At 57.3% G+C, this 21,810-nt stretch overlaps 1 protein-coding gene and 1 non-coding gene across 2 annotated transcripts; one reads left to right on the forward strand and one right to left on the reverse strand.

Moving 5' to 3' along the window:
- Positions 1-4,009: 4,009 nt before the first annotated feature.
- TRNAR-UCU lies at positions 4,010-4,100 on the reverse strand. The gene is given in 2 exon segments: positions 4,010-4,045; positions 4,064-4,100. It is a non-coding gene; the product is annotated as a tRNA-Arg (tRNA).
- Positions 4,101-4,427: 327 nt separating this feature from the next.
- On the forward strand, positions 4,428-18,445 carry SLC27A4 (solute carrier family 27 member 4). The gene is made up of 13 exons (XM_043469715.1): positions 4,428-4,742; positions 6,038-6,204; positions 7,760-8,154; positions 9,894-10,052; positions 11,446-11,515; positions 11,625-11,716; positions 12,780-12,889; positions 13,144-13,353; positions 13,531-13,657; positions 14,177-14,314; positions 14,451-14,615; positions 14,715-14,861; positions 17,621-18,445. Exons 2-13 carry the CDS (start codon positions 6,044-6,046, stop codon positions 17,776-17,778), a joined length of 1,932 nt encoding a protein of 643 aa, XP_043325650.1. The 5' UTR covers positions 4,428-4,742; positions 6,038-6,043; the 3' UTR covers positions 17,779-18,445.
- Positions 18,446-21,810: the final 3,365 nt, after the last annotated feature.

The following is a 21,810-nucleotide window of genomic DNA, read 5'->3' on the forward strand; positions in this document are numbered from 1 at the left end:
AATTTTCCATAATTTGTTGTGATCCACACAAAGGCTTTTTACACAGTAAATGAAGCAGAAGTATATGTTTTACTGTTCTCAAATTCGAGGCTTCCTAGGTGGCACAGTGGTAAAGAATCCATTTGCCAATGCAGGAGACTTAAGAAACACGGGTTTGCTCCCTGGGTTGGGAAGATCTCCTGGAGGAAGAAATGGCAACCCACTCCACTATTCTTGCCTGGAAAAATCTCATGGACACAGGAGCCTGGCAGGCTACGGAGTTGCACTAGGGTCACATGGCTGGGGTGTGATGGAGCCTGTCCTGGGATGTGCAGGCCCTGTGTCTTCTCCCAATAGCCAAGGGGAAGCTCCCTTTCCCTCCATCTGTGTTTGGGGGGCACAGGCTCTTAAGACAGATCTGGCCCTGGCACCAACCAGCCCTGCACCCTTGTAGTAATCACATCACCCTTTGAGCCTCTGTTTTTCTCATCTGTAAAATGGGGAGAATACAGACCTATCCCACAACAGGACCATCGTGCAAGTGTAATACTTTAGCACAGAGTAAGAATTTAGCATGTGGAAGCTGTTATTTCCCATGAAGGCCCTTCAAGGCCTCCTCTGAAGTCACTGTGTCCACAGTCCAGCCACAGGTATTTTGCACACACTCCAAGTAGGAGGACTTAACACAGCTCCGAGGTCCTAATGCCAAATACAGCTGAACATCTATGGGGTAAGCACCTCAGCTGTGCAGAGGGCAAACCACTCCAGCCTCCAGGGGAGGTTTCATTCCTTCACATGAGTTCTTATGTCCATCTCTGTTAAGTCTGGAGATTTAAGTGCTGATGTTAGTTCCCCAACGCAGGGCAGATAGGGGGTCACGTCAGTGAAAAGGAGCCCGCTGTGAGATCAGCCTCAGTTCAGCAGGTCTTGCAAACCACAGCATCCAGCTTGTCCTTCTTAAGAACCCCCCAGAACTTCCCTGGTGGTCCATTGGTTAAAACTTTGAACTCCCAATGCAGGGGACCTGGGTTCGATCCCCAGTCAGGGAACGAGATCCCACATGCTACAACTAAGCGATTGCATGCCACAACTAAAGATCCTGTGTGTTGCCACTAAGTCCTGGCACAGCCTAAATAGATAAATATTTTTAAAAATATATAAAAACCTTCAGTAGCTCTTCACTGCCCCAGTATAACCACCTCAGCCTAGCACACCAGGGTTTTCCAGTTACTTTTCCCACTACATGGTCCTCTTCTCCTCATGTAGCCTGGTGTACAATCCCCACTAGTCTTCAATCATGTCATCAAGGCCTTCTAAGTGTTTGCCGAATGCCAGCGTTAGGTAGTTAGAATAGTAAAAAGGAGTCCAGAATGGTGGTGGCTAAAAGACAAGGAAGGGAAAAGCCCGCGAAAATAGAACAAAGGAAGGTCTGAGGACCAGGGTGAGGACCTCAGTACTTCTGGCTAGCCCAATTTACATCGGGCAGGCCCAGGGAGAGGAAAAAACATATAAAAAGAGGAGCCAAAGGGCCTAGGGTCTCTCTCCCGCGCATGCTCTCTCTCTCTCTCTTTGGGTCTTTTGGGTCAGCAGGCCCTCACGCCTTGAGGATGTATTTTCATTTTCTAAATAAAACTGAGCTGTAACACTGTCTGAGAGCTGTGACGCACCGAGGGCTTTAATGTCCGTTGCTTCAAATTTTTGTTGTGATGAGACAGAACCAAGGAAATCACACTCCCCTAACACCAGGGCTCCCTAGTCACTGAGAAAGCCACACTCCAGCCTCGTGGAGTTGAGCAGTGGTGGCAGCTGAGGGCCTTGGACGTGCCAGACCTATGCTGAGAGTTTGGCCTGCATCATCTCACTGGATCCACACTCAGCCCGAGGCAGGAAGCAGGCAGAGACTGTGACGACTCTAATGCCATCCTACTGACGAGGACACACAGGAGGCTCCAGGGGGAGAAAAGACTCATCCACAACCTTATCCACACCCAGATCCACGGGTGTAAACATGATCATTGCCACATCAACCCCTGGGGTCCTATGCAAAGTGGGCAAGTGAGAATTTGGAGGAAGAGGTGGTGGTGGTGACCAACACCCCTGCTCTCCTCCACTCTGGACACATTGGTGAAGCCAGAGCTGTACCTGGCCTGAGGGGGGCAATGCCAGGGGACCTAGAAGAACAAGACAGTCTGCCCTAAAGTGGCATATAGCCTAGCTGGACACACCGAGGTGGGTAGGCAGAGATTATTTCTTCTCTGAATAGGTTGTCCCTCACCATGTGCAGAACAGCTGGTCCGGAGGGCAACTCAGGTGTGTCTGACCAGAAAGCAAAGAAGCTAAATGACAGTAACGTGTGTGTGGTGGGTGTCGACTGAAGTACAGTGAGCACATGGTGAGGGACAACCTTGTCTCTTACATCTACCTGCACTGGAAGACTTGTTCTTTACTACTAGTGCCCCTGGGTCAAGGCCTCCAATTCACTCTCTGGGTCATTCATTCAACAAGCATTTATTTGAGCTTCTGTTATTCGCTAAGACCTGTGAATACAATTAGAGGTAATCTTCAGGTCCAGGTTTTGTATGTGCTTTGTGGTCAACAAGCCTGTAAGTTACAATAATAAAAATGTCAACTGCTAATTCAGACGCTCCCTGTGACTCTCCAAACCAACCCTCTGAGGTGAACACTATTAGCATGTCTTGATTTTTACATATAAGAAAAGGAAACTTTGAACTTTCAACTGAGAAGTTGACCCAGGTCTGTTGGATGCCAAAGCCTAGGCCCATAACCATTGCACCACACTGCCTCCCGAATGTCATACCCAAGGGAGAAGTGGTGCTTTTATATACCTTGGTCCCCCAAAAGGATGCATCCTGTACTCTGAAAGAAATAGATCCAAGTACTTATCAGACCAAAATTTCATTTAAAAAAAACAAACAAATAAACTTGGCTATGTTAGGTCTTAGTTTCAGCATGCAGGATCTTTGCAACATGCGAGATCTTTTTAGAATGCAGGTTTTAGTTCCCTGACAAGTAATCGAAGTCAGGCCCTCTGCATCGGGAGCTTGGAGTCTTAGCCATTAACCCACCAGGGAAGTGCCCCAAATTTTCACTTTTGTTTCTATAAACAGGCTCTGAAAATTGTCCCTCCTCACTTTTAAGGACTTGGACTGAACTAAGGGATTAAGGAGGAATCTATCTTTTTTAAGTTAAAAAAGAAAAACTTTAGTTATTTTTAATTGAAGGATAATTGCTTTACAGTATTGTGTTGGTTTCTGCCAAACATCAACATGAATCAGCCGTAGGTGTACATGTGTCCCCTTCCTCTGGAACCTCTCTCCGGATTAAGGGGTCTATTTAACGACAAGCGGCAACTGTGGATGCCCAACAGGTTTCATTATCAAGGAGCCCAGTTTTGAGGGGTCCAGAGTGACACAGGGCGGGGAAGTTGGCAGGGGGCCCAGGGCTGGGCAGGTGCCACGACAAATGCGGTCATACTCTTCAGGGGCCAAAGATTTACAGCGGTCTCCAGGTCCATGCCCTTTGTACTTACTGCCAGGTTGCTTTCAAGGTAGCAAGGATAGCAAAGGGTTTCTACGCAGCACTCCGGACGTCAAGTTTATTGCCGTCCCAGAAGCACTGGCGCTAGCCTGAGGGCTACAGGAGCGTGGGGGTCTTCTGAACCTCACGGCACTCAGTTCAGTCCAGTTCAGTCGCTCAGTCGTGTCCGACTCTTTGCGACAACATAGACGGCAGCACGCCAGGCCTCCCTGTCCATCACCACCTCCCGGAGTTTACTCAGACTCACGTCCATCGAGTCGGTGACGCCATCCAACCATCCTCATCCTCTGTCATCCCCTTCTCCTCCCGCCTTCAACCTTTCCCAGCATCAGGGTCTTTTCAAATGAGTCATTTCTTCGCATCAGGTGGCCAAAGTATTGGAGTTGTCCAGCTTCAGCATCAGTCCTTCCTCCTTATGGCACTGGAGGCCACAAAATATCCGAATGGAAGTGAAGAAGGAGCCGTCAAAATTCGACTCTGGTGGGACTCGAACCCACAACCTTTGAATAACCACACCCAGGCCGGCTAGAAGTCCAATGCGCTATCCATTGCGCCACAGAGCCGGTTGCTCATCCACCCCCGCGCCGGCATACCTCTGCCTAAAAACCCGCCCTTTTAGCGCCCTTCTAGGTGTGGCGCGGGGCCTTTGCCGAACTCTTTGCCAGTGTCTGGGCGCGGATTCCCGGAATCCTCGCCAGTGGTGCAGTGGAGGGGGGGTGTCCTCCCCCACGTCCGGGCGCCCACGGGTTGGGGGCAGTGGGGGTCCAGGAAGAGCCCGCCTGCCTCCTCCCGGCCTGGCGGGGGCGCACGGCGCGCGGACTACAATCCCCAGCGTGCGGCGCGGCGCCCCTCCCGAGGCCGTCGCGCGCGTAGGGGGCGGGCTGAGTCCGGCGGCGCCCGGCGCTCAGAGGCTGCGCTGCACCGGGCGGCTCTGCGGCTCGCTCGCCCGTGGGCAAGGCGCCGGAGGAGGTGTTGCCGGCCGGCGCAGCCGGTTTGGATGGCGGGAGGCGGGCGGGGGGAGGAGCGCCGCGGGCGGGCGGGGCCGGCCGAGTGGCCCGGGCCAGGCGAGGCGCAAAGCCGGCAAAGCGCTGCTGAGAACCTGACTCGCGCGCCCGGGAGCGGCTGATGCGCGCCGCGTTCCCTACTCTGCTACAGCCGGCGGGCCGCATCTGGACAGGGTGCCCCGCGGCGGGGGCGGACGCCAGGTGAGCACAGGCCAGAACAATGGGTCTCCGGGCGAGAGAATGTGCCCGGTCGAGTCCGGGGGAGGTGGCAGTACCGGCTTGGGCTGGGGGCGGAGGGGAAGGGGAAACGGGGCGCGCCCTGCTGCTCTGTCTCCTTGCCGGGCGCTCTGTTACCCGGCTTTTTAGGGGCCGGTGCGATTCATTGTGACCCGGGATCGGGGCCCCGGGAGATCTGGGCATCCCATTCCTTCTTCGTCCACAACCCTCAGGCTTTCGGGACGGGTTTTTGCCTTCTGCCCTGACGGACTCTGGGAGACCACAGTTCTGGGGACCTTGGAGACCTTTGGCATTGAAGTTGCAGGCGCTGGTGCAGTCCTCCTCCTGGGTTTTGCGTTTCGTGTGGAGGAGGGGGAGATGGTTTAAGGGTCCGGACCATGTCTTCATCCTGGCTTGGAGAATCTAAGGCTACCTCATAGCCGTGACCTTCAGCCCCTCCCCAGGATTAGGAGAGCCTGAAGGCAAACAGCCCCTTCTGCTGTCCCTTGAGCAAGTCTGTAAAGTGCTAGGAATAGAGTCCGAGAGCCCTAATCTCAGCCCTGCCAGCTGTTCCTCCTCCCTTAAGCCCCGCTCCCCGAAGAGTCATCAGAGTGGCGTGCTGAGTGTGTTTGTGGGGCGCCGTCAATGCCTTCTTCCTCTCAATACCTTTCTCCTCTGGGAGATCACCTCTCTGGTACCTCCAGGCTTTTGCCTGTTTTCTCCATCGCCCCCTGTGGGCCAGCAGAGGCATGGTGCTCCCAGGCCTAAGGGCAGGGACTGACCAAGGCCCCTTCCCAAGAAGCTGCGCCTCTGGGTGCTGTGACTTGGCTTTATCATCCACAGAAACTCCCTAGGTCTCCGAGTGGGGAGTCGAGCCAGAGGCACTTAAGTCAATACCAAGCCATTTTGGTTGGGATCCTAGATGTCAGGCGAGTAGATTGTCTTCGGAGACCAATGCTCATTATACCCATTGCACAGAGGAGAAGACTAAGGACTAAAGTGGGAAAGGGACTTGTCCAAGATCATTCAGAGAGTCCTAGGCATAAATGGGACTGGGAGGCTAGAACCAGCCTCTGACCTGCAACCCAGCTCCTCACCTCAAGTCCAGGCCTCTAGCCTGACCCTTCCAGACTGTCCTGGGGTGGGACCCAGTCCTCAGCTACCCTGCTCCATCTGACCTCACTGCACATTGACCATCTGAGATGATAGTGGCCTGGCTGCCCGGGCCAGGAGGTAGGGGACCCAGGCACTCGGGTCCACTGACCGCCCTGTGCCCACAGGCCACAATGCTGCTTGGGGCGTCTCTGTTGGGGGTGCTGCTGTTCTCCTGGCTGGTGCTGAAACTGCCCTGGACCCAAGTGGGGTGCTCCCTGTTCTTCCTCTACCTGGGGTCTGGCGGCTGGCGCTTCATCCGAATCTTTATCAAGACTGTCAGGCGTGATATCTTGTGAGTACCTGGTACAACCCTTCCTGGGTCTCCTACACTCTTCTGGGTTTAATCTCCCCAAACCAGACTACATGGCCTTTACCAGCACAGAGCACCTGGGCCCCAAAAGAGCAGTCTTTGCTCCGCATCCTTCCCCTCGCTATAGTACATGATACCTCCATTGCCACGGTCAAAGTCTCTTCCCAGGGAATCTCCCTAACCTGGTGCCCCTTAGCCTGGAGCAGACTTGGGGGTCTGGTCCATACACTGAACACCAGGCATGTTGAGGAGACCTCAGTAAGGGGTCCCAAGAAGATGCTGTAGCTTGTGAGAGGGTGAAGAGGAACCCTGTGGGGAAGTCCCTGTCCTCCGGCTGGCGTGGGTTCTCAAGCAGACCCTGAATCATGCCCACAAAGAAGCTGCTCCAGGTATGGCCCACAAGGAGGATATCCTGTACCAGAGACCCTGGCTGCCACCTGCTCTGCGCCAGACGCTGGGCTGACTCTGGGTGTGGGGTTGAGTGGACAGGGCAGTCCTGGGCCTGGAACAGGCTCAGACTGGTCAGGGAGACCGGCAGAGGACACAGAAAACCCGCAGGCTGGCAGGGCCCTGCGAGCAGAGACCCTGGCAGTCTTGTCTTGCTCATGGTAGTGTCCCAGCAGTGTGACCCGCACCCGGAACAGGCAGCTCAGCGTTTGTCAATCTGAGCTGATTGCAAAAGGAGGTGTTGAATGGCTACCGCGGGAAGGATGGTAGCAGCCCAGAGCTGTGGGGGTGTGAAGCAGAGAGAGACGGCTTCAGGCCTGGGCCCTGGGAAATCAGAGGAGGCCTCCCAGAGGAGAAGCAGGTGTGCTTGAGAGTCACCTCCAGGAGGTGGAAGCAGGGGGTGCCAGTCAGAGGGCATGGCAGTAGCAAAGGCAGAGAGGCTGGGGAGCCAGGAGAGTTCAGGGGTCCGGGGTGGCAGGGCAAGGCAGGGGGATGTTGCCAAAGGCTTGTTGCACAAACATCTGTTGAATGTCAATGCCCTGCCTGGCACCGAGCAGGGCCTGGGAGCAAGATGGTGAGGCAGGACAGAGCCCCACCCTTGTCGGGCCCACAGCGAGGGAAACCGGACAAATTGCAAACTTGTCCTTTTTCATTGGAGTGGTGAGGGGGAGATGGATGATCCGGGGGTGTGCCAGGTTCAGGACGAGGAGTTTGGACTTTGGCTTGGTCCCTGGAGTCGTGGAAGGCCCTGACAGAGCTGCAGACTCGGAGCAGAGCTTAGAGGGCAAAAGGGGTTGAACTCTGGAGTCGGAGGGGACTGAAGTTCAAATGTCAGCACTGCCACGTCGTCCCACCTTGAAGCCCGGGGCAAGTGCTGAGCACCAGTGTCTTCCTCTGTACCGGGCGGGGAGGGAGTCATCGCCTGGGTGCCTGGTGTTAGCATGCAGCGTCAGTGAGCCACTACAGGTAACGCTGCCCCGCACACGGGTGCTAGGAAGGGGGTGTCGCAAGCGATCAGACCAGGGTCTCCGGACCCCCTACTCCTAAGCCCAGCAGTCACAGCTTCCTTGCTCCTCCTCTCCTCCCCCAGCGGCGGCACCGTGCTCCTGAGGGTGAAAGCCAAGGTCCGACGGTACCTACGGGAGCGGCGCACGGTCCCCATGCTGTTCGCTGCCACAGTCCAGCGCCACCCGGACAAGACGGCCCTGATCTTCGAGGGCACAGATACGCACTGGACCTTCCGGCAGCTAGATGACTATTCGAACAGCGTGGCCAACTTCCTGCAGGCGCAGGGCCTGGCCTCAGGCAACGTGGTCGCCCTCTTCATGGAGAACCGCAATGAGTTTGTGGGCCTGTGGCTGGGCATGGCCAAACTGGGCGTGGAGGCGGCGCTCATCAACACCAACCTCCGGCGGGACGCGCTGCTCCACTGCCTGACCTCCTCCCAGGCCCGGGCCCTCATCTTTGGCAGCGAGATGGCCCCAGGTGAGCCCTAAAGTGGTGAGGGACAGGCAGGGAGTCCCACGGGACTGCCGCAACCCACCTCCAGCCCCCAGGGGAGGCTGTGTGTGGCTCAGAGGTTAAGGGCATGAGCCCTGGAGTCAGATGGTGTGGGCTCTTCCCCTCCCTACTCCCTTGGGAGCCGGGAGATCCGGGGAGATGGCAGTCCTCTGCCGCGGTCTCCTCACCACAGCACCGTTTTCAGAGAGGTGCTTAACAGAGTGAAGCATTAACAAAGCAGCTGACGCTAGGTGAGCGCTCAGACACGATGGTAACCATTCTTGTGACTCACTTGGCCTCACCTCAGTCAGTTCAGTCACTCAGCCAGTCGTGTCCGACTCTTTGCGACCCCATGGACTGCAGCACGCCAGGCCTCCCTGTTCATCACCAACTCCCAGAGCTTACTCAAACTTATATCCATCAAGTCAGTGATACCATCCAACCATCTCATCCTCTGTCGTCCCCTTCTCCTCCCGCCTTCCATCTTTCCCAGCATCAGGGTCTTTTCCAGTGAGTCAGTTCTTTGCATCAGGTGGCCAAAGTATTGGAGCTTCAGCTTCAGCATCAGTCTTTCCAATGAATATTCAGGACTGATATCCTTTAGGATGGACTGGTTGGATCTCCTTGCAGTCCAAGGGATTCTCAAGAGTCTTCTCCAACACTTCAGTTCAAAAGCATCAGTTATTTGGTGCTTAGCTTTCTTTATAGTCCAGCTCTCACATCCATACATGGCCTCACCTACCTGATCTGTAAAACGGGAACAAGAAGCCACTCCCTGCTGTGCCTCGGAGCTTATGTTTATTGGCCGCCGCATCGGCACTGAGATCAACGTGTTGAGCTTGGTGCTTCACAGAAGCGGCTCTAATCTTCACAAAGCCTGGTGAAAGCAAAGAGTGTCATCTTGGCTTTACAGAGGACGAGACCGAGGTGCAGAGTGGCGCGAGGCACTCACCCAGAGCCACGCAGCTGTTAAGTGGGTGACGGAACCAAGATTTGACCTTGAGCTTGACCCGAGTGTCCCTGTCCTCTCTCCCCACGCTGTTGCGACTAATGGGCTAATGTCGTGGGCTAATGGGCAGAAGAGGTTACAGAGATGCTGAAACGAGAGGAAGGAGGCGGCAGGGAGAGAGTGCGAGGGTTGGAAGAAGTTAAGAGGAAGTATGGCTGAGTGGGCCAGGACCGGCCTGTGCTCCAGGCGCTGAGTGTCTGGACATCTGTGGTGCACAGGAGAGCCTGAGAGAAGGCCGCCACCCTGTGAAGAGGCTGGAGGGCTGCCAGCCTCTGACCACCCCCCAACTTCTCCCTCCTAACCAGTCCCCCACAGACTAGCATCATACAGTGGATAGAAGCGTAAACCTTGGGGAGAGGTAGAGCTGGCTTTGAGCCCCAAATCTGGCACATTCTAGCTGTGAGTCCCTCCTGTGCTTGGGGCCTCAGTGTTCCCATCTTACGATGGGCTGTTACTGGTACCTGTTTCCTGAGGTGTGTGAGCAGCAGCATGCCTGTGAAGAGCCCACCACGTGATCAGCCAGCCGCTCTCGGGAGCCCTTGCTTCTCTCCGCATCTTCCTTATAACAAGTCCCAGGTGCTTCACCCACCTCTCTGCCACACCCAGCCAGCATCCCCTGACACCATGCTCAGCCCCACACGAGTAGAGGTCCCCAGAACACGGGTCGGGGGGGAGAGCCTGGCCTGCCTGCAGATCTATCTTGTTTCCTCCACAGCTGTCCTTGAGATCCATGCCAACCTGGACCCCTCGCTCAACCTCTTCTGCTCTGGTCCCTGGGAGCCCAGCGCGGTGCCCACCGGCACAAATCACCTGGACCCGCTACTAGAAGATGCCCCCAAGCACCAGCCCAGCCGTCCCAACAAGGGCTTCGTAGGTGAGCCCCTCACCCCCACAGAAGGGTTCAAAGATGGCCAAGAGACGGAGCGGGGGCCTTGGGGCCTGGGTTCCTCTGTAAACTTGCTGCGTGACCTGGAATGAGTCACGTCACCTCCCTTTTCCATTTGGGGAAAATGAGCACAGTCCCCAGCTTTTACTGCAAAGACTGCATGAGCTGGCATGTGTGAAAGTGCCAGGCACTTCTTGAACATGCAGTTCTTGAACAGCCTTCGTTGATGCCCAGTGTATGCAGGAGCCCAGGAGCCTGCCTCATCCCAAGTATGGGCTGGCTCAGGCCCACGGCAAGCCCTTTCATAGTCACCCAGCGCCCGTTCAGGGCAGGCCCCTGTTGTGATCCTCTCCCTGCTCTGGGCTACCTGCCCCCTACCCCCCTCCTCCAGGCAGCCTTCCAGACCCTCTCGCCTCTGTTCCTCTCCGCTCCGCAAGCCTGCCATGTGGAGCCCACTGCTTGCCGCATGGCCTAGGGGGGGCATTCGGATCTTGGGCCAAGTTCATGTCCCAGCTCTACTGCTTCCCTCGTGGGACCCTGAGCACCTGAGCTGCTCTCTGAGCCTCGGTTCCCAGAGCCAGGAAATTGGGGATGGCAACCGAACCTATGCTTGAGGGCTGGAAAAGGTCCCATGGAGAGCTGAGGTCATTATCGTTTGAACTCTGCCATCTGTGGCTCTTGTGTGCTGGGTGCTTTTGTAAGCTCCTTGAGGGAAGGGCCTCTGGCTGGTTGAGTCTGGTGCCCAGCCTTGGGCTGACATGCAACATGCCGTGGGCACCCTGTAACATGAGAGTTACTGCATAACATGTGGCGTCACCCCGTGGCATGCCTGACCTCCCGGAACCTCAGCCCGGTGGGACTGAGCCTCACACAGAAACCGTGACGTGCCGTCCCTGGTGCTCAGATCTGGGGGGATAAAGACAGGGTTGCTGGTGCAAAACCTACCTCTGAGCCCCGCTGTCTGCAGCTGGTACCTCCCACACAGTAGGCATCACCTCCTCTGAGAAAGCCCTCCCTGGAGCCCGGGTCCAGTGCTGCCACCACGCTTTCGCAGGCCCTGTGCTTGCCAACACACAGTGCTCGCTATTGGAAATGCCCGCCTACTCATCTTCCTGTCCCACTGGGCAGGCACCTCCCTCCTAGGCAAGGCCTGTGCTCATATTAGTCACTGATGTCACCCTGGCCCTGGCACAGAGTGAGGGCTCAGAAGAGTGTGTTGAAGGAACCAGTGCAGGTAGTGGTGGCTGGGGTCATCAGGGTAGGCTTCCTGGAGGAGGTGTGCTGGGAATGGGTGTTAAGTGATACACACCTACCAATGTCTGACTCTGTGCCCAGCCTTGTGCTGGCCCCTCTCATAGCCGCTCCTGCCTGTTTTCCTCAGATAAGCTCTTCTACATCTACACGTCAGGCACCACCGGGCTGCCCAAAGCTGCCATCGTGGTGCACAGCCGGTAAGGGGATGGTGCCCTGGGAGGGGAGACTTGGGGAGGTGGGGCCTGGGGCGCCTCTCCTCCTGCCTTTCCAGGGGCCCACGGAGCCCTCGACCCTCTGCCTTCCCAGGTATTACCGGATGGCCGCCCTGGTGTACTACGGCTTCCGCATGCGGCCTGACGACATCATCTATGACTGCCTCCCCCTCTACCACTCTGCAGGTAGCCTGGGCCCGCCCCCTCGGTGCCCAGCCGCCCTTGAGCCTTCAGAGCCCTACCCGTCCTGGCAGGCTCCATGTTGCAGTAGAAACATAACAAGCTTTGGAGTCAAATCTGGGTTCAAATCCAAATGTGGGCATTGACCTAGATGAGAGTGGCCACACCAGCATAATTGGTGGGTGTGGCGGTACCCCACAGGGCACCTGGGCTGGTCTGACCATTCAGTCCATTTCCACGGGTGTGGACAGCCTGGCTGCTTGGTCTGGGGGCCCTATAGAAAGACGGAGATGGACTAAATATAGTTTCTGCCCTTAAAGGTGCTTAGAGTTGGAGTGTGTGTGTTGGGGGCAGGCTGAATGATGGGAACCCTACCCTGAACTCTCAGGCAAGAAAGGGCATTGAGTGTGGGGAGGGGCAGGGAGCAAGGAGTTCAACTCAAAAGAGCCCAACTCCAGGAAGGCTTCCTGGAGGAGGTGCCCCCATGGACAGATGTGAAGCCAGGCAGGCTAGCTCAGTTCCGGCTGGCTGAATGGCAGTGTTACAGCTTTAGGAGAAGGAGCTCGGGGCCAGCTCCAGAGGCTTCAGGGGACTGTCTAAGTAGTGTGCACTTGATCCTGTAGGCACTGGGAAGCCATGGAAGGTGTCTGACTGGGGAGAGATGTGACCAGTTAGAGTTGGAGGGGCAGGACAGGGGAAAGGGAGAGTCTTTGAGGGGGTTGGACTGTACAAGAGGAGGCTCTGGAGTATACGATGTTTCTCCTTTGTCTGACTTACTTCACTCAGTACTGTATAGCCCCAGGGACCTCTGTTAGGTGTTATGTGGCAGTCTGGATGGGAGGGGAGTTTGGGGGAGAATGGTTACATGTATATGTATGGCTGAGTCCCTTCGCTCTTCACCTGAAACCATTAACCATTGTTGGTTAATCAGCTATACCCCAGTGCAAAATAAACAGTTAAAAAAATAAAGTGACATCTTTGGTGGCCAAAATAAACAAAAAGACGAGGCTCTGGAGGGAAAGAGCTCCTGTCTGTCTCCCTGACCCCCGGGTTCCCCCTCTGCCTTCAGGAAACATCGTGGGGATGGGGCAGTGCCTGATCCACGGCATGACCGTGGTGATCCGGAAGAAGTTCTCCGCTTCCCGCTTCTGGGATGACTGTATCAAGTACAACTGCACAGTGAGTGAGAACGGAAGGGGTGGGGCGCCCCTGCGCCCCTCCCACCAGCTCTGCGCAGGGACACCGGTCTTTGAGCTGAAGGCAACCAGCTGTATACTCGGGGCAGCATTCCCATTGTTCACATGGGGAGACTGAGGCCCGGAGAGGGAAGGGATGGCACAGCCGGCCCCGGGGATAGTAGGGGTAGGGGCTTGGGAAGGCAGTGAAGTAGGGGCAGCCTCCAGGGCCCAGACTCATGCCAGGTCCACCCGCAGATCGTGCAGTACATCGGCGAACTGTGCCGCTACCTCCTGAACCAGCCGCCCCGGGAGGCGGAAAACCGGCACCGCGTGCGCATGGCGCTCGGCAACGGCCTCCGGCAGTCCATCTGGACCGACTTTCGTAGCCGCTTCCACATCCCCCAGGTGGCCGAGTTCTACGGGGCCACGGAGTGCAACTGCAGCCTGGGCAACTTCGACGGCCAGGTGCGGCCCAGGTTGGGGACGCAGAGGGCCCACGGGAGACACGGACAGCGGAGGGGAGGGCGGGCTTCCGGCATGGAGTGTGGTTGCGGCAGCCAGAGCCCCGGCTGTCAGCCCCCCAGACTGTCCGGTTTCTGGCCCGTGGTGGGAGAGCCCGGGCCCAAGGCTTGGCCTTTGCAGGTGGGGGCCTGTGGCTTCAACAGCCGCATCCTGTCCTTCGTGTACCCCATCCGGCTGGTTCGTGTCAACGAGGACACCATGGAGCTGATCCGGGGCCCTGACGGCCTTTGCATTCCCTGCAAGCCAGGTCTGCTCGAGGGTTGCAACTCGGGGTCAGGGTGGGAGGGCTGGCCTAGGAAGGCGATGGGGCAGGGATGGGTGTGTGGGTGGGTGGGGAGCCCCATTCTGACCAGCGGCCAGAAGTCAGCCCTTCTCTTAGGGCTGCATGGCATTTATTTCTTGATGCGTCCATCCACTCAGTCACCATCCATCCACCCATCAGCCCATTCATGCACATTCGTGCTGTGGACCCCGAGCCCCAGCCGCCAAAGCCCCCCGGCTCTGTGCCTGAGTCCCTCTCCTGCACGTGGTTGCGCTGAGCAGGCGGCGTGGTACAGGATGCAAACCTCGGAGCAGAGCGGGGCCTGGGGAGTGCTGACTTCGGTTAGGCCGTCCACACTGAGCTTGACCACCCTTTCATTTGTTCAGTGACCAAGTGTTACTGAGAAGCTCCCAGCCCTCGGGGCTCCCGGGCTGATGGAGAAAGGGGGCATTTTAGTGTGAAGGAGACCCCAGGGGGACCTGACCCCGCCTCCTCTGGCCGCAGGAGAGCCGGGCCAGCTGGTGGGCATCATCATCCAGCGAGACCCCCTGCGGCGCTTCGACGGCTACCTGAACCAGGGCGCCAACAACAAGAAGATCGCCCAGGATGTCTTCAAGAAGGGGGACCAGGCCTACCTCAGCGGTGGGTGGGCACTTCTCTGGAGGCCTTTGCCGCCCCTTGGGGAGGAGGGAGGGGATTGAGGGGCCCCACCCTGAGAGAACACCTCCCCCCAGCCAAGCCCCTGGGCCCCCCCTCACCACACGACTCTTCTCTCTAGGTGACGTGCTGGTGATGGACGAGCTGGGCTACCTGTATTTCCGTGACCGCACAGGGGACACGTTCCGCTGGAAAGGCGAGAACGTGTCCACCACCGAGGTGGAAGGCACGCTCAGCCGCCTGCTGGACATGGCCGACGTGGCCGTGTATGGCGTCGAGGTGCCAGGTATCCCGAGAGGCGGGAGGGGCCAGACGTGCGTGCGGAGCAGCCCGCGGGGCCATGGCCAGCCAGCCGCTCACTGTCCACTCTGCCGCCCCCCCCCAGGGACCGAGGGCCGGGCCGGCATGGCCGCCGTGGCCAGCTCCTCTGGCAGCTGTGACCTGGAGCACTTAGCCCAGCTCCTGCAGAAGGAGCTGCCGCTGTACGCCCGCCCCATCTTCCTGCGCTTCCTGCCCGAGCTGCACAAGACAGGTCTGTCCCCCCGACCCCCAGCTCCAAATCATGGGTGGGTGCCAGCCGAGGCCCCTTCCCGGGTCCTTCTAGGGAGACCGGCTGGCTGTCATTCGCCCTTCCCCACAGCCTCTCTGGGTTGTCGGCAACATGACCCAGCTGTGAGCTGACGACACCTCCTGAGAGAGATGTGTCCGTTGGCAGTGGAACCAATACTGAGTGGGGTGGTCTGCTCCAGGCACTGTGTTGGGCCCTGGGGAGGGAGGGGACAAATTGCAGCAGGACCTGTGTGCCTCCCTGGAGCTTCCAGAGCAGGAGGCAGCCACAGGGTAAGGAATTGCTAAGATAAAAGAGTGGAATGCTGATAGGAAGCTGATAGGAAAGGGAATGTGACTTGGGGATGACTGGAAGGCTCCCCTGAGGATGCTCCGGTTCAGCAGGAGACCTGAGTGAGAGAGAGAGAGAGTACTCTGTGGGGACGGGAGGCCCTCTGGAACAGCCAGTGCGGAGTCCCTGAGGCAGGGAGGTGCTTGGTTGCTAGGGGACTGAAAGGAGGCCCCCGAAGCTGGGGCCAGTGAGGGGTTGGCAGCGGCATGTGGTGGGATGGGAGGGCCCAGGGGAGCCACAGGAGAGTCTGAGCAGGGTAGTGACCCAGTCAGACTCATATCCTGCAAAGCCCGCCAGTGTCTGAGGGGCTGCAGATGGCCCCGGGGGACGGGGAGATGAGAGAAGGGCAGGGTAAGCAGTGAGTCCAGACAGACAGCGAGCACCCCGAGGACTGAATGGCCACTGTGACTTTTGTATCCCTGAGGGACAGGGAGGCTGTTGGACCTTAGGCCTCAGACAGGCTTTGTTGTAGGACAAACAACCCCCAAGCTTACTTAGGGCTCCGAACAGGTGTCTTATTTGCTCACAATTTGTGGGTCAGTAATTTGGGGTGACGTTCAACTGAGTGTTCTTCTGTTGGCCCCACCTAGGGTCAAATAGTGCCATCAACAGCTTCCCTGGCTGTCCAGTGGTTAAGACTCCATCTTGCAGTGCAGGGGGTGTGTGGGTTCGATCCCTGATCAGGGAACTAAGGCCCACATGCCTTGGGGTGTGGCCCCCAAATTCTTTTTTAAGTTTTTAAAGAAATAGTGCCATTGGGTGTGAGGTGGCCTCCCTCACGTGGGGCTCCCAGCTGGTCTGCCCCGCGGCAGTGTCCACGGACCTGTCTGCAGTGATGGAGGTGTTCTCTGACTGCGCTCTGCAACACAGCAACCGTCAGCTCCCAGTAGCTGTTGAGCACTTGAAGTGCGACTAGTGTGAAGGGGAAACTGAATTTTAAATTTTGTTTAATTAAATTTACATAGCCACACATGACCAGTGACTACCACTTCGGTTCGGTTCGGTTCAGTCGCTCAGTCGTGTCTGACTCTGCGACCCCATGAATCGCAGCACACCAGGCCTCCCTGTCCATCCCCAGCTCCTCTAGTTTACTCAGACTCATGTCCGTTGAGTCAGTGATGCCATCCAACCATCTCATCCTCTGTCATCCCCTTCTCCTCCTGCCCTCAGTCTTTCCCAGTATCAGGGTCTTTTCTAATGAGTCAGCTCTTTGCATCAGGTGGACAAAGTATTGGAGTTTCAGCTTCAACATCAGCCGTTCCAATGAACACCCAGGACTGATCTCCTTTAGGATGAACTGGTTGTATCTCCTTACAGTCCAAGGGATTCTCAAGAGTCTTCTCCAAGACCACAGTTCAAAAGCATCAGTTCTTCGGTGCTCAGCTTTCTTTATAGTCCAACTCTCACATCCATACATGACTAGTAGAAAAACCATAGCTTTGACTAGACGGACCTTGTCTAAGTGGCCTTTGCTGGGACGGTTCCCCTTTGTTCCACATGGCTTTCCATCCTTCAGAGGTCAGTCTGGTCTCAGGGCACCCCCAAGCGGGTGAGGATGGAAGCTTCAACACCCCTTGAGGCCTAGACTCACCCAGACCGCCCACAGTGTGGCTTCTGCCACATTCTCTGAGTCAGAGTAAGTTGTAAAACCAGTCTAAATTCAAGTAGGCGTTGAGAAAGACTCCAGCTCTTGCTGGGAGAATTGGCTGATGCACATGACAGAGAAGCCAGGGCAGGAAGCTGCTGGCATTTCTGGTATCCATTGTACCTGAGTTCAAATTCTTACTAGCTGTGTAACGTTGGCCCAGAGCTGTGCTTCTCTGAGCCTCAGTCTTCTCATCTGTCTAGTGGGGCCAATACCATTGAGTGAAAGATATAGAATTTATTAAGGGGGAAAATGGTAACTGAACTATTTCAGAGATGCTGAAATCTGAAATCTTGTGCATCTCAGAATCCATAGGATACGGTTATGTCCCCGCCCCCGGGGTTGAGGTACAGATTACCTGAGGTCACTTCTGTACCTGGGAGGAGCTCAGGTTAAGCGAGCCCTCAGGGAAGGCCCGTGTCCTGCCCTCAGTATGATGTCACTGAGCACGTGGCCCTGGACAAATAGCTTCCCTTCTGTGGGCCTCAGTTTCCTTGTCTACAAAGAGGGGTAGGTAGCTCCGCCCCCTCCCCTTTGCCAGGGCTGCTGAGGAGCGGTGCATTCCGTAATGGATGAAGCCTTTGCAAACTGTAAAGGGCTGTGTCCCTCCTCCCACGATTCCCCTTGCCTATGTTCCTTCCAGCCCTCCTCCCTGCCCCTCCTCAGCCCAGGTGGGTGGGTTCCTGGAGCTCTGACCCCTGCCCCGCACCCTCTGACCCTTCTCCCACTTGTCTTCTCTCTCCCTCAGGGACCTTCAAGCTACAGAAGACAGAACTGCGGAAGGAGGGCTTTGACCCAACAGTTGTAAAAGACCAGCTGTTCTACCTGGATGCCCGGAAGGGCCGCTACGTCCCACTGGACCAGGAGGCCTACACTCGCATCCAGGCAGGCCAGGAGAAGCTGTGATTGGCCCCGAGTCCCTCTTGAGGGCCAGCGGATACTGCATCTAGAGCCCCAGCTCCCACCCCAGAGGGGTCCTGGGCGAAGCCAGACCAAAGCAAGCAGAGCCTGGCACCACCCTCTGAGATGCCAACCCGCACCCCTCAAAACTGCCAAGGGACTCACTGCCACCTCCCCGCTCTGCCCTGAGGCTTTCTGTGAAAGCTTCAGATCCACTTTATGTCTTCGAGGCCATGTGGGGGTCTCTAGGCCTCAGGCTGAGACTGAGACTAGGCCCCGCGGGGTGATGTCTCAGGTCAGGACAATGGGAAATGGAGGGTCTCCAAGCACTTGGCAAAGAACAGGCAGCTTGTAAATGGGACCAGGGCAGAAGCCCCCAGACTCAGGAAGCCAGCACAGTGGGCAGGGAGGGCCGGCGATCGGGCATCTGAAGAGGATCCAGGCCCTGGGACCACGCAAGTGTCCCTCAGCCCTGCTGGGCAGGAGAGGGCCACCCTGCAGCAGGCAGCCTGGACGGGGCACCCCTCTCATCCTCTGGGCGGCTGCCTGGCTGTCCCTCGGGTGGAGACTTTCTGTCTTTGCTGGTCTGTCCACATCTCCTCCTGGCCTGGCTGTGAGGGGAGAAGGGGCGTGGGGCACTCAGGGGCCAATAAACTCCGCCTTGCCTCCCCGAGCCTGTGTGCACACTCACCCCAGCCATGCCCCATTCATCCCTCCCCCACTCCTTCGTTCATTTAGACAGAGGGATGTGGCAGGTAAGATGCTGCGGTCCCTGCATCTCAGGTGAGGGGCGGTTCCCACCTGAGCCCGGCCAGGTGTCACTTAGGAGCCTGTGGCCTTGGGCAAGTAACTGTCTCCTCTGAATCGGGAGGATTCAGAGAGCCGAAGGGAGCCAGGCTGAGGAACGGGCCGGGCCGTTCAGAGCCACGGAGGGAGGAAGCCCTAGGCCAGCACAGGGTCCCAGCTCCACACTCTTGCTCATGCTGTTCCTTTTGCCAGGGCTGCACTTTCCCAAGGGGTTGGGGGCTCTCGGGGCACAGAGCAGGCCGGCCTAGCCAGCCGGGTGGAGTCTGAGGCTTCCTGGAGCCATCTTCCCAGAGCTGGTGAGCCTGCAATGCCAATGGAGGGCCAGCTGTCCCCTGGAGCCCATCCCTGGTGTCACACCCAGGCCAGCGGGAAGTGGGGGTGAGGGGTGGGGAGGGGGGAGACCATTCGGCCCAAGCCAGGGCCACAGGCAGGGCACGTACCCCAGGGCTTCATCTTCACTATTTAACCCTCACCACCGTCCATCATTTGCTGGAGTCAGAGAGTGAGTACTGGGACTGCAATGCCAGCCCCATGCCCTTCCCGCCACTCCACTGCCGCCTCCTTGGTGCAGAAGGCAGCTTCCATGCCACGCATGCTTGTAGAGCCAACTGTGAGCCACACCCCAGGCCAGCAGCTGACTGGGTGATAGGTGGCCAAGATAAGTCTGGGGTACCTCCTGGGGTGGGGGGTGACCTTTGAAAGATGGTGGATTTCCGATGCCACTCTTGCGGGAAGCGAGGGGGCGGCAGAGCTGGAGTTGGCCCTTGGAGAGAGATGATAACCTGGTGGGATTTGGGAGTGGCAGGCAAGGGCGCAGTGCCCGAGTATGACCAGCAGAGGGCGCCTGGGTCCTGCAGAATCAGATCCAGCCCTTGATGCTCAGCCGAGGGAAGGAGGGACAGAGTCCCCACGTGACCCCCAGGCAAGGGACCCAGCCCAGAGCACTCTGTGGTGGGCCTTTGATCGGGCTTCCAGTGGGGCTGGGTGTGACTGATGGTGAAGCTTTGTGTCTTTAACCTTCAGCAATGGGAGGGCTCTCCAATGGGAAGGAACCCCCAGGGGTGCCTGTTCCTTCCCTTTGGTTGAACACAGTCACTAAGATGCAATACAGAGGAGTGGTGGTCAAAAGCTCCCGCTCAGGCCTGCTCTCAAGTCCATTGGCCAGGCTGAGCCTCAGTGTCCTCCCCTGTAAGTGGTGGTCTAGGTGGCTCAGTGGTTTAAGAACCCGCCTGCCAATGCAGGAGACACGGGTGCAATCCCTGGGTCAGGAAGAGCCCCTGGAAAAAGAAATGGCAACCCACTCCAGTATTCTTGCCTGGGAAATCCCACGGATGGAGGAGCCTGGCAGGCGACAGTCCTTGAAGCTGCAAACAGTCAGACACAACTGAATGACTAAACACAACAACAGGAATCCCTGCCCCAGGACAGTTGTGGACATGTAATGAGACTGTGCTTGGAAATCTAGCCCAGGAACTGGTGCTGATACCTGTGAGGTACATGGTAGTTAAAAGGAAAAGAGGACGTGTTTTCGGTGTTAAGATCCCAGCCTAGGCCTAGGTTCCCCACTTCCGTACCAGCCCCCTCTCCCAAGCGCCCCCAAGAGGGGTGGGGCTGGTGGGCCCCTGGGCCTTGCAGCTCCCCTGTCTGCCTCTGCTCATCCCAAACCAAGGCTGTGAGTCATCTCCCGGGCCTGCAGCAGGTGCTCAATACATGTTTGTGAAGTTAATTCACAAGAGCTACTGTTCACTGGGCATTTCCTGACATTTACATAGTGCTTCAACTTCCCAGTTGGTGACAGTTGGTAAAGAATCCACCTGCTCATGCAGGAGACACGAGAGACACAGGCTCGATCCCTGGGTCGGGAAGATCCCCTGGAGAAGGAAATGGCAACCCACTTGTCTTCTTTCCTGGAGAATCCCATGGACAGAGGAGACTGGCGGGCTACACAGTTTACAAAGTACTGTGTCCATTCATCTGCAGAGCAGATTCAAAAGGCCTCTATGCAGGGAGCGGGCTTGGGGGGACACGGTGAGATCTGCCCTCAGGGAGCCCACTGTCTGGGGGTCGGGGAGAGGGGGCAACCAGTCAGGAAGCAAAGGGTCTGTGCTAAGCTGCACCCTAACCCCATGTCTTGGCTGGGGTAGTAGGTGAGGAAGTTGTGTTTCATGGTCACAGGCTTTTCAAGGTAGTCATTCAAGAAGAGGAAGGGGAAGAATGGCCCAGATAGAAGGGGCAGTGAAAGGTCAGGTCAAGCAGGGCAGGTGAAAGAAGGGCCTGTAGGGCTGCAGGGGTGGGGCTGGGGAAGAGTCCAGGCAGGGTATGCAAAGTGAATCCGTTGCGGGCACTCCTTGCACACCTGGAGGACTGGGAGCTCTGCTAGGAAATCCTTCAATAAGCCCACACTCCTTTGACCTGCTAACAGCCACCAGGAGTGGAGCGCTTCCTATGTGCTGGATGCAATGCCAGGCACTTGATCATCATCATTAAATCCGTAACACAAAGCAGCTACTATTTTATCCCCATTCCACAGACGAGGAATCAGAGGCTCAGAGAGGCTTGTGTCTCCAGACCACAGGGCCTGTGAATAACAGCGCTGGGAGGCACCGCCCTGCCCAGTCTCAGTATTCCAATCTTCAATCTGAGCCCAGGGAGGCTGCCAGAGGCCTGCCTTGAGCATCCCCGGAGGTCCTACCGCCCTTGGACAGGCAAGTGGCTGCCTAGGCCAGTGCTTGGCGTATCACTTTCAATTCCTGGGAAGAAGGTTAAATACCGCCGAGGGGCCTATTGAGGCGCTGGCGGTAAGGGAAGGGGCGACCAAGCGACTTTCAAAGGAGCCTGAATGCGTGGCCAGCCCCTCTGCTGGAGGAGGGGGCCCCGCTTCCTCCCAGCCTAATGATATTCTGGGCTCAGCCCTCGTCTTTGGCGGCAGTTTAACCCGAGCCAGGGCAGATTCCTTTCTCACTGATCTCAGCTTGACACCCAATTAGCACAAGAATGGGAGGAGGAAGCCTGCGAGAGGCGCCTCCCAGCCTCCGGGGCGCACGAGGGGAGCAGGCGGGGAGACAAAGGGCAGCGGGCAGGGGGGCACCCGCGCCCTCATCTCCCCCGCAGACCCCGCCTTTGTCTCCCTTCGGAGCTTCGGAAGGGGTAGCGCCCAATGCCCGGCTGGCCGGCCTACTGGAGGGACAGGAGTTGGGGTCCACGCCCCGCTTCTGCGTGGGTCCCAGGGGA

This window comes from Cervus canadensis, chromosome 5, assembly GCF_019320065.1.
Source record: "Cervus canadensis isolate Bull #8, Minnesota chromosome 5, ASM1932006v1, whole genome shotgun sequence".
NCBI classification, from domain to species: Eukaryota; Metazoa; Chordata; class Mammalia; order Artiodactyla; family Cervidae; genus Cervus; species Cervus canadensis.

Bases quoted from the DNA above. Each gene is read 5' to 3' on its own strand.
- SLC27A4 (XM_043469715.1), top strand. From the start codon at position 6,044: ATGCTGCTTGGGGCGTCTCTGTTGGGGGTGCTGCTGTTCTCCTGGCTG. The intron at 12,890-13,143 runs GTGAGTGAGAAC...GTCCACCCGCAG, and splicing joins GTATCAAGTACAACTGCACA to ATCGTGCAGTACATCGGCGA. The intron at 13,354-13,530 runs GTGCGGCCCAGG...TGGCCTTTGCAG, and splicing joins TGGGCAACTTCGACGGCCAG to GTGGGGGCCTGTGGCTTCAA.